The sequence below is a fragment of the Trachemys scripta genome, chromosome 3 (assembly GCF_013100865.1).
Source record: "Trachemys scripta elegans isolate TJP31775 chromosome 3, CAS_Tse_1.0, whole genome shotgun sequence".
NCBI classification, from domain to species: Eukaryota; Metazoa; Chordata; order Testudines; family Emydidae; genus Trachemys; species Trachemys scripta.
The window spans coordinates 86829949-86842253 of record NC_048300.1 but is presented as its reverse complement, the minus strand read 5'-3'; the positions used below and the strand labels follow the sequence as shown (position 1 = coordinate 86842253).

The 12305-nt window shown below is 42.5% G+C and overlaps 1 protein-coding gene across 2 annotated transcripts in view; it reads left to right on the top strand.

Annotated features, from left to right (window-relative positions):
- SLC22A3 (solute carrier family 22 member 3) overlaps positions 1–12305 on the top strand; it is a 45488-nt gene that overhangs the window by 28010 nt on the left and 5173 nt on the right. For both annotated transcript variants that reach the window (XM_034765281.1, XM_034765280.1), the window contains exons 6-8: positions 7371–7468; positions 7591–7805; positions 11631–11739. In XM_034765281.1, coding sequence (XP_034621172.1) covers positions 7371–7468; positions 7591–7805; positions 11631–11739 — 422 coding nt within the window. The remainder of the gene's footprint in view (positions 1–7370; positions 7469–7590; positions 7806–11630; positions 11740–12305) is intronic.

Below are 12305 nucleotides of genomic sequence, written 5' to 3'. Positions count from 1 at the left end.
GGAACTTAAATGTCAGACTTCAGAACTCCACAGGTTCGCCTTAGAAGATGTGTTTTAAATCATTAGCTTCACTGGAGAAAATCCCTAGTGGACTGCAGTCTATCCACCACTGACCATATTAAGATTTTTTTAAAGGAATGATTAATTTGTTACTGGTAAATACAAAATGTTTATGGGAAGTATTCGCTCAACATAACAAGTTTCACAATAACTCCCAAATGGGTTTGAGGACAGATTTTATCTATGATTCATGGGTTTGAAGTAACAAAACTGCCTCTCTCTCTTTTCACTGGGTAGGGAGGTTTGCTGTCAATGACTTTTTTGTGCAGCTTGAACACTAACTGTTGTGTTTTCTAACATGGTCAGGCAGCTGAGAATATCTTCCTTGTGGGTATGCTGCAGCCTATACCTCAGGAACCCAGAGTGACTCCAGGGATATAAAGTTTAAACTAGAATCATCTTTAAAAGTTACATAACAAGATGGTTCCTACAGACTCTGAGCATGCAGACCTGAGTTTGTCTGCATATCAGAGACTCATTACCCTGGGAGGCCTTCTGGTGATTACACATGACTAAAGCTACATTTTAGTCATGGGTATTTTTATTAAAAGTCATGGACAGGTCACGGGCAGTAAACAAAAATGCATGGCCCGTGACCAGTCCATGACTTGTACTATCTACCCCTGACTAAATCTTGGGGAGGGAGCTGGCCCAGAGGTGCCACAGGTGCTCGGATGGGGACGGCCCGGGGGGCACCGTGGATGCTTGGGCGCGGGCAGCCCCAGGGGACGCCATGGGTGTGGGAGGCCGGGGTTAAAGCGGGGGAGCTGCGGCGCTTGTACTCACCCGGCGGCAGTCCGGGTCTTCAGTGGCATTTTGGCAGTGGGGGGCCCTTCAGTCTCTCTGCGTCTTCGGCAGCACTGAAGGACCCACCGCCGAAATGCTGCCGAAGATCCGGAGCGACTGAAGGGCCCCCTGCCGCTGAAATGCTGCCGAAGACCTGGACCGCCACCAGGCCGGGGCCCCTGCAGGGCCCGGGGTCTGGGGCAAATTGCCCCACTTGCCCCCCCATCTGGGCGGCCCTGGCTGGGGGCGTGGCCCCAGGGAGTGCCAAGGGTGTTGGGGGCGGGGGGGGGGTCTGGGAAGCAGGAACATCCCTCAGCTACTAGGTGGAGGCACGGCCACGCTGCCTCCTCCCCGAACGCTGGGATGTCACCACTTTTGAGGAGCCCCCTGAGGTAAGTGCTGCCCAGAGCCCTCACCCCCTCCCACACCCCAAACCCCAGCCCTGAGCTCCCTCCCACACCCAAACCCCTGCTGCTGCTGGGGGAAGGGAGCGGTGGCCCGAGACTGCCTCAGCACCGGCTGGTGTGGCAGGCCCAGGGGGTGTCCGAGCTGCTCAGGCAGCCCCCGGGCCAGCCGCATCTGCCGCTGAAGAAGTCAGGAGGTCATGGAAAGTCACAGAATTTGTGATCTCCATGACAGCCTTACACATGCTAATTTGAAAGAGACTGTGCCACAATATACTACATTGACCCTGATTTTCATAGAGCTCTTCTTCAGCTTGATGTAAGCTCGAAATCTTGTCTCTCTCACCAACAAAAGTTAGTCCAATAAAAGATATTTCCTCAACTTGGATAGAAGACTAGGCATTTATCCCTTCAAGTTATTGTTCTTCCTCCACAAAAGTGGACAGCTTTGCCCAAATCTGCATGATTTTATTTTCACTGTAATTCAAAGAAATTTTTTCTTAGTCACAAGTCACACCCAGCGTCACTTACTCATGGTTGCTCCTATGATAAATATAGCCCTCATAAAAACTGCATATTCCATTGCAAAAAAAAAAAAAACTGTGAGAAAAAACATAGAAATTAATGTGTGTAAATATTCCATTACCCTTGTAATTCATACATTCAGTTAACGAAAATTTTGAAATATAAGAGTTCACCTGACATATTTCACGAACAAGCTAAACTTTGACCTGCCTGACACCCTTACAAACTATTTTAACACACACATATCTCATTAGTTATATGTTTTATAGATATTCGTATATTAGCATGGATGGATATGTTGAAATATTCGTACACATTTCCTTAACTAGTCAGTTCCATGCTTTTTAATGCATAGTTTTGTGTAATTGTCATAATGTTCTTGTTATGGAGTTTCTGTGAGCATTATATTAATCACAGGAGCAATCTTACATTAATGACATTTTTTTGTGTGGGAATAGGCAACATATTGGACCACTCATTTACGTGGCCAACAGAATATAATTAGAGGACCGGATGGCTGTAGATAAGTGAAGCAGTATGATGGACAAGGTTTTGATTACCAGTGAAAGGCTACGCCAGAAATTAGTTAAACCATTTCCATTATGTAGGCCAAGATGATGTCAGTGTCGCCCTCAGCCCAAGCGATTGAGTGGGGTAAACTAGCCAGATTGGAATAGCATCTTCTGCAATTACAGGCGTGCAAACTGAAACAGTTAAGAGAGAAATGAAGTGGAAAGACACATGAGTGAGATAGAAGTGAGTAAAACTGTTCGTGTTCTCAGATTAATCTCTCCTTTCCACACTTCACTATTTTAAAAACCTGGACCTTAGAATATAGAGACATGTATCTTTTTCCCATCAAGCTTATTAAGATCTCAGCTGACATTCTTAAGAAATAGTCACAGTCATAACCCCTGTGTTCACAGCTGCAACTGCTTAATCTTGATTAATATCTGAGCTGCACTTTGGATCTGTTCCTGGGACCCTTTTGCTATACAACTTCTGTCATTCCTGGTGCTGTGCCCGGGAGACAGTGATGTTTCAGGAAGTGCATTAATAGGGGGTCAAGTACATTTCTCATTTTTACTCACACCAGAATTCTCTTCCAGATAATTATCTCCAGCTTTATAAAGCCATTAGTGTGTGGACAGAAAGAGAGAGAGAGAGAGAGAATCCACCATGACATGGACGGACTTTGGTTAAGATTAGATGCCCAGAAAATCAAACCACAGCCTTTCTTGGCACTCAGATACCATGTTGATGAATAGAGGTGACCGGAGGACACTTCTATTTCACTGCAACTTTCAAGGTTCTGAAAAGTTGGTTTTGTTCCACACTGGAACAAGACAAAAGCCTTTCGAATGTTTTCTCAAAAACATAATTGTGTTGAAAGCTAAGCTTTTGATTGAGAGAGACAGAGAATGAGTGTGCGTGAGAGAGAGAGGGGTTCGTACCCTGCTCTGCCTGATTCAGAGTGATCTGAGAATGAAAAACCTCTACTCTGAATCAGGCAGAGCAGGGCTTTGAACCTGAGTGTCCCACATCTCAGACCAGTGCCTAACCATCAAGACAGAGTCTCGCTCACTCTCTCTCTTTCTCGGCTCCCTTCCCTCAGACCCCGAAACCTTCCTGATTAAATATTCACTGAAACCAATATGTCTCTGCATAACACTTCTGCTTTGATGCTATATTTTCCGACTAGGTCTAGTAATGAGTGTGATGCGAAGACAGATGAGCATTGTTTTGTACAGTATTTGTATTACAGCATTGTGATAGTAGGGGACTGGTCATAATTTATTAAATGTTGTTTCCAGTGTAACCCCCATTCTCAGTTGTGCATAATTTCTCCCAAATTTCATTTTTTCAAGCTGAAATGTTTCACGGTTGGTCTCTGCCCAAGGGTGAATGTTTTGTGAACATTTGTGCAAAATCACTTCATCCATTTTTAAGTGACACGAGAGAGGACCAAATTATTTTCCCATTATAGAAAAATATCTTGTCTTTTTTAAAAAAGATCTCTTGCATTAAAATGGCTGGGATAGATGTGTATATTATCCTCTCTGAGGAGAAATAACTTGGAGTATTCTAGTGAAAACTGATGTTGATTAGACAGAGATGTAAGCCTTGGAAAATCACACTCTGAACATGCACAGAAGATTTAGCTCATGTTGTTAAGGTCCTGATTCTGCAAAGACTTACACATATTCTTAATTTTATATGTTGTGACTGTAATTCAGCACTGCACTTAAAGTGTATGCTTAAGTCCCACTGACTTCAATAGCTTGTTAGGGCTTATCTTCACAAGGGGTGTAAGTCGACCTAAGTTATTCACGTAGCTGGAGTCAACGTAGCTTAGGTCGACTTACCCCAGTGTTTTCAGTGCGCTGTGTCAATGGGAGACACTCTCCGGTCGACTCCCCTTACTTGTCTCGGAGAGCTGGAGTACTGGGACCCACCGAAGAGCACTCTGCCATTGATTTAGCGGGTCTTCACTAGCCCCACTAAATTGATCCCTGTGACATTGATTGCAGCAGCATCTATCTCCCCGTAGTGAAGACTAGGCTTGGTGCTATGCTGAATAGGCATGAGCTGCTGAATTGGAGACTATCACAGTGCATAAAGTTTGCCTGCTCAGCACCGAAGCTTGTGAAGTGCACAACTTTTACTGGAATTTTTAAAACCATTGTAGAAACAATGAGATAAGAATTGATGAAGTACATCATTTTATACAAAATCTCTTTGCTCTTCCCAGGGTTAGGATAAAACATGTATTTGGGTACAAAGGGTGAAATTCTGATTGCACTGAAGTCAATTGGAAAACTCTCATTGACTTCAGTGAGGCCAAGATTTAACCTTAAAAGAGTTTAGGTTTTTTGCAATGATTTTAATGTCCTTTTTCCCCAGCTCATAAACCATACTCAAACATTATTTCCAACTAGTATTAGTGGCACTTGAGACAGACAGGACATTGTGTTAAGACTGCTTGATTTATCTTTGCATGGGAAAATGAATACCATATTTGCACAAGGTTCACAGACTGGTCACTGCCAACATGTTCTTATAAACAAAATTAAGGCAGCTTTATCACCTTCATGAGTGTGAGCATAACAAATGCCAACAAACAGTGGATTCTGATCTGGAATGTAAATGAATGCCTGACAAACAAATTGTAGGATTAAAAAAATGGAGCTGGCATGTAAAGAGCGGAAGCAACTTTGAGAAAACGTCTAACTGCGTTACAGAAAACAAAGTAGCTGTAAAGATGGGACAAGGATTCCTAGCAATGATGAGAGGGAATGGAAGAGAACCCAGGGCAAACTGGGGGTTCATTAACACTTCCAATGTTCTGGGACACTCTTTTTGCTAAAGGAGGTGTTAAAAGTCCATTCTGAGGCTGTTTATCTCCCTGAAAAGTTAAGGTTATATCTTATGATATGAGGAATAAATACAAAATAAAATTAATGTGTACAGCCTTGGCTGAACTAGAATCAGATCACTGGGCAATGCTGTTTGACCTAGTTTACTGTTCTCCTCATCAATCAGCATGGTCTCTGTCTCTACATTCTCTTTGGCCCCATTCTTCCTCCACAACACAAAGTAATTTCCATTGACTTCACAGCACAGATGGTAGAAAGTGGTGGGGGATCCTTCTTTCTCTTTCCACAATCACATCTTTTTTTTATGGGTTTCAGAGTAGCAGCCTTGTTAGTCTGTATCCGCAAAAAGAACAGGAGTACTGGTGGTACCTTAGAGACTAACAAATTTATTTGAGCATAAGCTTTCGTGGGCTACAGCCCACTTCATCCGATGCATAGAATGGAACAGTGAGAAGATATATATATACATACAGAGAACATGAAAAAGTGGAAGTAGCCATACCAACTGTAAGAGGCTAATTAATTAAGATTAGCTATTATCAGCAGGAGAAAAAAAACTTTTGTAGTGAAAATCAAGATGGCCCATTTTAGACAGTTGACAAGAAAGTGTGAGGATACTTAACATGGGGGAATAGTTTCAATATGTGTAATGACCCAGCCACTCCCAGTCTCTATTCAAACCCAAGTTAATGGTGTCTAGTTTGCATATTAATTCAAGCTCAGCAGTTTCTCATTGGAGTCTGTTTTTGAAGCTTTTCTGTAGCAAAATTGCCACCTTTAAGTCTGTTACTGAGTGACCAAAGAGGTTGAAGTGTTCTCCTACTGGTTTTTGAATGTTATGATTCCTGATGTCAGATTTGTGTCCATTTATTATTTTGCATAGAGACTGTCTGGTTTGGCCAATGTACATGCCAGAGGGGCATTGCTGGCACATGATGGCATATATCACATTGGTAGATGTGCAGGTGAAGATGTAGATGTCAGGGTCTGAGATTTTCAAAGCAACACAGGGGATTTAGCCACACCTCTTCCACTGACTATGTGGGACTAAACCCCATGCACTTCTTTAAAAATCTCAATCGAGACTCCTGGATTCTACTCCTGATTCTGTTGCTGATTTGTTTTATTACCTTGGCTAAGGGCTTGTCTACATGAAGATCACAGCAAGCTTGGGTGTGAATCTGGCCTGCGGTGGGTCTGACTGTTCATGTGCCCCCTACTGATGCACATTAATAGTTCGTAAGAGAGCTTTGATCTAGTCCTCCTTGAACTGGGAGTAGCTCAAAGTGCATTAGCGAACTGTTAACATGCTTCCGCAGAGTGCACACAGACAGTTAAACTGCAGGCTGCTAGCCTGGGATAGATTCACACCCCAGTTTGCCACGGTCTAATTGTTTGTATAGACAGCCCTAAGTCATGTGTGCTTTCTCATCCTCATTTTACCTACTTGTAAAATGGAGAAAACGATACTTTCTTCCTCGTCTCAGAGGAGGGTGGCTTAATTGATATTTCTAAATAATTTGTAGATATTTTTAAGGAAAAGGCCTAAATCAGCAAAATGCTTGTGCACATTCTTAACTATAAGCACATTCTGAAGGCCCATTGACTTCTGCTTCATTTAAATGTTTTGGGGAGGGCAGACATTAATCTTTCTCTGTTTGGGGCCTTTCCACCCTGGCCTCACTTCTTGACAGTGTCCTCCTCCCTACTTTTCCTCCTGCTGCTCAGCGGTAGGATCAAAAACACTCTCAAGGCCATTGTTGTTTACTCTCTCCATCTCTTACTCCTCTGCAGACCCACCCCTTTGTTCTGACCATTACCCATTACAATTTCATGGGCTGGCTGTGGGGAATGAACTCACAATCGAGTGCCTTCTCTGAGTCACCTGTAAAGTTCAATTCTGCTCTGAAAAGCAGCTGTAAAAATGGCATTGCAAAGTGCCTGGTTCATTGCCTCCCAGGGACCTCTGAGTCCACTTCTCCATTTACAAGTAAAAATACGTTTTTTTTTCTCCTGAAACTCAATAGGAGCTGGAAATCAAGCTGTTTTTTTTTTCTTCTGGCATATATATTGTCCTTACAAATGATTAAGGAGCTGGAAATTAGTCTGCAGTTGTATTACATTTTGAGCCCTCTTCCATAGCTGTTGTACTAGCTCAGCTGTGGTGGCCTGTGTTCCTGCCTATGATCTACTGATTCCGATGTTTGCTTTTCTTTAGATCACAGTTACAGATGAAGAGGTTAGTAATCCATCATTTCTCGATCTGGTTAGAACTCCCCATATGAGAAAATACACATTGATTCTAATGTATGCCTGGTAAGTCCCAATTTTACTGTGTTTTGAGCATCATATTTTGTCGGTATTGTGATTCTCTCAAACTTGAAATTCGAGTCAGCTGCTTACAATCATTTGTGTTTGTCTCAATGTTTTTTGTTTAGGTTTACAAGTGCTCTGGTTTACCAAGGGCTTGTCATGCGCCTAGGAATTATAGGAGGAAACCTCTACCTAACCTTTTTCATCTCCGGAGCTGTGGAATTGCCTGCAGCTCTCTTGATTTTACTGACAATCGATCGAATTGGCCGACGCCTTCCATTTGCCATAAGCAACATAGTGGCGGGAGTGGCGTGCTTAATTACTGCATTCTTACCAGAAGGTAACTCTTTCCTTAGCTTCCCAAGATCATTGATTTATCTCACAGACTCATAGACTTTAAGGTGAGAAGGGACCATCATGATCATCTAGTCTGACTTCCTGCACATTGCAGGCCACAGAACCTCACCCACCTACTCCTGTAATAGACCCCGAACCTCTGACTGAGTTACTGAAGTCCTAAAATCATGATTTAAAGACTTCAGGTTACAGAACATCCACTAGTTACTCTGTGAAGTTCTTAGAGTAGAGAGGTGAAAGCCACACAAAGATTTTGAAGCAGTGGACGAAGATAAAAAGTGTGTTGTGGTACAATTAGCAAATGATGATGTGAACTACAGAACAAAAATATGAGGAAGGGGGAAATACACTCATTCCCTGGCTGGGAAGATATTTATCATACAGATATGGAGCTAGGAAATTGGTAGTTTTGGGAAACTTCCCATCTCCAAATAAATGAGTGTCTGAGAAAAGAAACAAACCTATTTAAATGATATATTTCCTGCTGGTCAGTCTTACCAGATCTTGAGTCAGATTCTCAGCTCTAGTAACAGTAACAGGCCATTCCATTGGCCTAGGCTTGCCAGAGTGCAGTGTGCGCTGTCCATTCCTCGTTTCATCCATCCTATCCCTGGCCTGGGGCAGGGGCCAGAAGCAGGCGGCACAGAGCCAGCTATCCTGGCTTGACATCCCTCTGGGTTTCCCTTACGCAAAGGGAATCACTGGCTGGTAATTCAAAGGGGACAGACCAGAGGTAGAGGATCTGGCTCCTCTTTTAGTAATTCTTGGTCCTGCTTCAAGGACTACCAGGGTGACTGTGGGGTGTGATTCAGCACTGCTGACGAGGGATTCTTTTCTATAAACGGATGTCTCTCCACTATGTGGTTACAGTGAACTGTATATCCCAAGGAAAGCATTCATAAGTGCTGCACACTAAAGGCAGATAGAGAACAGAGAGCCTTACCCTGACTGTGAAATCCCCGCTTTTTGCTTCAGAGTAGTTTAGATTGGAGCTACATAGGATGTTGAATGACCATTAGAAAGGATCACCCCTCCCTAAGGATGTCATCAGCAGAATGAAGCCAGTGTTGTGAATACTAATTAGCCTTAGCAGTGTCAGCTCCAGAAATTATATCACAAGGCAACAGTTAGCAGGCAGATATCCCAAGAGAAGAGCTGTAAAATGGAGCCTATGAAAATGGGTGGGTTTGGAAGCACAATAAAAGATCCTTCACAGAAACACATTCCTCAGGGGGTCCAGTTTTACTACAATTAGATTTGTTTTTAAAGTTTATTCAAAAGTTACTTTAAGACAACGCCACATGTTTAAGCAGCTCAGTTATTTCAATAAATCCAGCCACAATGGCAAGTGTCTGAGCATCAGGAGATCTGAGTTTTGTTCCTGGCTTTGCCACTGGCTTCCTTTATGACCTTGGGTAAGTCACATCACCTGGTTTGTAAAGCAGTTTGAAATGATACTTACCCTCCCCTGCAGAACACTTTGGATGGAAAGTATGGTGTCAGTGATGGGCATTATTATGCATCAGGCATTTTTATTATTGCCTAAAAGTGAGTAGTTTGTAATGTGTCATGGTAATCTACAGGGCAATCATGCAACCGGACATCCCAGTACCATGGTTCCAGTCATTACAATCCTTCTGGTAAAGCAACTGAACAGTCATTCAATTTAATAGGAAAAAAATATTTTCTTTAAATTTGTCCTATGAAAGCAGCTGTCCCAGTTATCATCCTCCCATTTAAATGGCTCCAACTAATTTAATGAATTTGATCCAGGATGTCAAGAATCAGAGGGGTAGCCATGTTAGTCTGGATCTGTAAAAAGCAACAAAGAGTCCTGTGGCACCTCATAGACTAACTTAGACTAACTTATAACTAAAAAATATTGGAGCATAAGTTTTCGTGGGTGAATACCCACTTCATCAGATGTAGTGGAAGCTTATGCTCCAATACGTCTGTTAGTCTACAAGGTGCCACAGGACTCTTTGTCACTTTTTATTGATCCAGGATGAAATTTTGCATCATTTCTGTCCTCAAATGTCACCTTTGTGTGTGTCTGATTTCTCTAAATTTGCTACCAGGAGAAAGTCACTATTTTCACATGCACACTCACACATGCTCACACACACAAACAGATTTTGGGGATTAAATACGTATTTCCACCTACAAAAAAATTTGTTTTTGCAAAAAATTCAAGACAAAAAGAAAATAGGTGCATTTATCTTTTTCATGAAATAGTGTTATTAAAGTCTTTAATGGAAAAGATCCTATACCATTAAATGGGGATGAAATCTACAGAGACCTCTGAACATTTGATAAGGTTTTCTAGAAATTACTCTTAAAATCTTATCAGATTTCAAAGACGATATCCCTTCTAGAGTTTTTTGAGCTATCCTATAGAATTCCATAGCAGGCATTTAATTTTCTGTTATAAAATCTATAGGATGGTGAAAAAAACTATAGAAAAATTGTCATTTTTTATTAAATTCTAGAGGAATTTTCTATGAGGCCAAGAGACATTTTTTCCCAGATCTACTTGGAAGTCAGTCTAACTCAGCTCGAATTATAATTTGATTTAGAAAAATGTTGCAGGGGGAAAATGTCACACCTGGATAATGACCAGCAGCCTGCCTGAGGCAAAGGATTACACAATCTGGGTATGATCATGGGAGCTTGGCAACAACATTTACCATTCATTATCCCGCACCTGGCATTATGCAACACGTCTTTGTTGATTCAATGGGTTGGAACTGATTTCTGAGTCTTCAAACTGGCCTGGGTGACACAACAAAGCATGAGTAGCCAAAACTTGAAGACTCATAGATGCCAGCACACATTGATATCTGGCAGCAATGCCCTTTTGGTTCTACTCTTCCTTGAACCTGATCCAGAGTCCCTCTGATATAACTCTTCCTGACAGGGCTTGGAGGGTAGTTCTGAGAAAGATATAGGCACTGGAAAACAGGAATTGGCAGACTGGATCAGACCCAATGTCCATCTAGTCCATTAGCCTGTCTCTGACTGACCAACACCAGATGCCTTAGGGGAAAGTGTCAAAACTCCGTGGTAGGCAGATTGGGGTTATCTGCCTCCACCTCAGGTCTCATCCAGCTCCCTGTGAGAGATGGCTTAAACCCAATATCCCTTCCAAATCTGTTGTTAGCATTAACGATGATTAACAATCATAACTCTGGATAGTCTTATTAGCCATGGAAATGTCCAGACTCTTTGTGAATCTCGGCTTCAGTGACTTCCTGTTGCAATGTCTTCCCCAGTCTAATTATGTGTTGTGTGACAAGTATTTCCCTTGATCAGTTTTCAGTTACATCCAGAACAGCCAGAAATTGTTCACTAACGCGTAGGTTCTCGTGTTCTGAGCACACCCACCAGAGTGGGCTCTGCTGGCAAGGTAGGCAGGGGAACACCTCGCTTGAGAATCCTCCTGGAGCTGTGGCATGAAAGAGGGCTCCATTGCCTGTGCGGCGGCATCAGGATTTAGGCAGCTTTGCGCATGCCCACCCAGCAGAAATTTAGGCACCTCCAGGTGTAGGCACAGGCTGAGCGGTGGCTTCATGAAAGTCAGTGGTGCCTAAATGTTGGATTAGGTGCCTAAATCCCTTTGTGAATCTAGCCCTGATGTTTGCTTCTGCTCACTTACACCGATATAAATCAGTAGTAACGCAGTGAACTCAGCTGAGTTACACCAGTGTGAAACCCATGGAAGGGAGTGTGGAATGAGCCCCATGATTTCCAGCTGACATGGTAAAACACATTTCATCAACCTTGCTTTTTGAATTTACCTTGTTAACAGATATCCCGTGGTTGAAAACCTCAGTAGCCACTCTGGGAAGACTGGGAATCACCATGGCTTTTGAAATTGTGTATCTTGTGAACAGTGAATTGTATCCTACAACATTAAGGTAACTGCAGTTGTTTCATGCACAGCTGAAATCCACATTAAACTGAAGGAAGTTGCCTTCAGTAGCATTAAACACATTTGCATAGTAAATGGCATTATAGCGTAACCATGCCAGTGTTCAAGCTTAATTTGGCAGTACCTCTATGAAAGACATTCTTCTTATGCATTTTAAGTGCAAAACTGAAGTCCACCACCTTAAATAGGGAGGTGTGACTGGTGTCACCATAATTAAGGACGTTCTATTTAATTTGACAATGCAGTGTTATAGTGTCCCATGGGAGACAAATTACAGAGGAGGCAACTTAATCAAAGACCTGTAAAGGAAACACAGTTCTCAGAAGAATGTATTTTCTATCCAACAAGCCAAAACTTGTATAGCAACGCAGCTAACCCTGTCTAAATTGATACTTATTAAAGAAATAAACAAGCTAATTGTGATAGGATTTACCTCTAGAATGCCCCCTTTTGAGAGAGTGGGCAGGGGTACCTCCCTTTGTTCCCAGTACCTTCCTTCAGCTACAGGGATGGTTACCGAGTCAGTGTCTTTCTAGCTACAAGTAGCAGGGG